Source organism: Crinia signifera, chromosome 19 (genome assembly GCF_055691185.1).
Source record: "Crinia signifera chromosome 19, ASM5569118v1, whole genome shotgun sequence".
Taxonomy (NCBI): Eukaryota; Metazoa; Chordata; class Amphibia; order Anura; family Myobatrachidae; genus Crinia; species Crinia signifera.
In genome coordinates, this window is record NC_139226.1 from 22329718 (window position 1) to 22332048 (window position 2331).

The window sequence follows — 2331 nt, forward strand, 5'->3', positions numbered from 1 at the left end:
ACTTTTAAGAGTTTAGTCGCTGGAGCACCATTTTTCAAATGCAATAAGTTTTAAATAGCTAAAATTAATTGATACAATGGCACCTGTTTTGGAAAATTGACAGTTATGAACTGATTGTATGGTACTTAATCGCTCTTCACTTTTTCATTCCCCGCAAGTAATATGCAACATATTTACATATTTTTTACCAATATCATCCATACAACATTTTATTGTAACCAGGCAGGAAAATATTTATAATGATGAAGAATCCAAACTTGAAGCTTGAAATGTGACCGTGGGATTGTCAAAATTGCTGAGCTCAGGCCCCTCATTTAATGCATTTTCTAGCACGGCTGGTATGGACATTGTAAAACTTTTCTTGAAATCATGAGTGAAGAACACATAGAGCAAGGGGTTGATGCAGCTGCTGAAGTAAGCCAAGCAGACGGAAACTTCTGTAATGACTATATCAATTCGCTGATATTTTATATTTAGAGTTATTAATGGCCAAGTGTTATATGGAAACCAGCAGACGAAGAAGCATACTATGACAGCAGTGATAACACGGATGGGTCTATGAGAACGATTTGATTTTCGCATTCCTCTGATCTTGACAAAAATTAAGCCATAACATAACAAGATAATGATGAAAGGGAATGAAAACATGCAGATGTTTCTTGTGATATACATGGCATTTGTCATCGTTCCCAAATGAGTTCCAATATACGAATAATATTTGGGATAACACTCAGTAACATCCTCAAGCCCATGGTTAAACACCAGATGAGGGACACTAGTAATTAGGCAAAGCAACCACACCGGTATAGCTATGATGGTGGCCAACCTGGGCGTCCTGTGTGTTTTGGTCCAAATTGGCCAAAAAACTGAGACAAATCGGTCAATGCTGATGACGGTCATGAAATAGACACTGCTCAACATGTTTATGAAGAGAATTGTTATACCAGCTTTACACAGAAAATTATCAAAATACATTTCCCAATACAAAGCCCATTCAGATATACGCAAGGGGAGAGAAATGCATGTGACAAAGTCAGCGATAGCCAAGTTTAGGAACCACACGGCATTGACTGTCTTCATCTTAAAGCCGGCAATCCAGATGACCAAACCATTTCCTATGGTCCCCAATATTAAAATCACACTGTACCATATGATGGACATTGCCCTCATCATATCTATTAAGGTCTCATTATCTGTCTCATGTTCAGTGTAATCATAGGTGATGTTTGAATTGAGCCAGGTGTCTTCAGTAAGGTCCCTGAAAATAAAATGAACCAATTTAAGTGTATACAAATTAAAAATATGTTTTAAATAATGGAAATGTAGATCCTGTTGCTTGATTCTTACCCACCAACCCCGTCTTTTTACTTACCTTTTCCTACTAAACCTTCATTTTGTTACTATATCCTTAAATTTGCATCTTAAAACTGGATTAAGAGATGGTGGCAATTTGTAGAACAGATGCCTCCTCCCTACTTTTTGCTACATTTTTTTGTCTAATGTGCCCATACAACTATGTGTGATCTCCTGACCTACACATCAGCGGATTGGGGATAATAAACATGCTTAAATCCCTATTCCCTGTCCCTTTGGAGATTGCATACTTGCGGCATTTTAACATGCTAAATATCCCTGACAATATCAACGATGCTTGCCGATCAACACCCAGATGGTGGAACGGTAGGACGTGGGATCGGGGATTGAGCATGAATGTACGAGTGGACTCCTTTAGTTACATATAGAGATGTGTGGTTCAGTTCTAGTAATCGACGTCTGAACACAACCAAAACCCTGTATGGATGTTCCCATGTTTTCTAAATTTGTATTTTATATCTACATTTTGGCTTTTGGTTTACCTAAATTTACATGATATTTGCTGTTTTTATTTATTTTTATCTATTTTTAGCAATAATTGTAGTTGAATCAATTTTAATTAGAACTAAAAAAAAAAAAAAAAAGTTAATCTCTAGGTAACATAAAGTACAGTGTACTAGGCACCGAGGCTGAGTATTTTGGTGTGGCTAACAGTGACATTGACAATGTGAGGTTCTAAATAATACTAATTTACTTTCCTAATGCCAAAACCACAGAGCATAATGAATTTAAATATTCATCATCATAATTATCAACACCTAAGCTCTATCATTGTCTCAGCTCTCTAAAGCCCACTAAATGTGGACTATGGAGATACAGGGCCTGACTCACGCACTGCCAATATCAGATGAAGTGGAGCAATATTTTGATATTGGGCATGCTACTACAGTAAGTCACACCTCATATGCATCCTGATTGTGTCCATGCAGAGTTGCATGTGTGATTTGAAGAGCATTT

General features: G+C 37.0%; 1 protein-coding gene across 1 annotated transcript; it reads right to left on the reverse strand.

The window, feature by feature from the left end:
• Positions 1-234: 234 nt before the first annotated feature.
• LOC146041477 (N-formyl peptide receptor 3-like) lies at positions 235-1161 on the reverse strand. The gene has a single exon (XM_083161451.1). The coding sequence runs from the start codon at positions 1159-1161 to the stop codon at positions 235-237; it is 927 nt and encodes a 308-aa protein (XP_083017577.1).
• Positions 1162-2331: the final 1170 nt, after the last annotated feature.

Excerpts from the sequence above, each read along its gene's own strand:
- LOC146041477 (XM_083161451.1), bottom strand. The coding sequence starts at position 1,161 with ATGTCCATCATATGGTACAGTGTGATTTTAATATTGGGGACCATAGGA.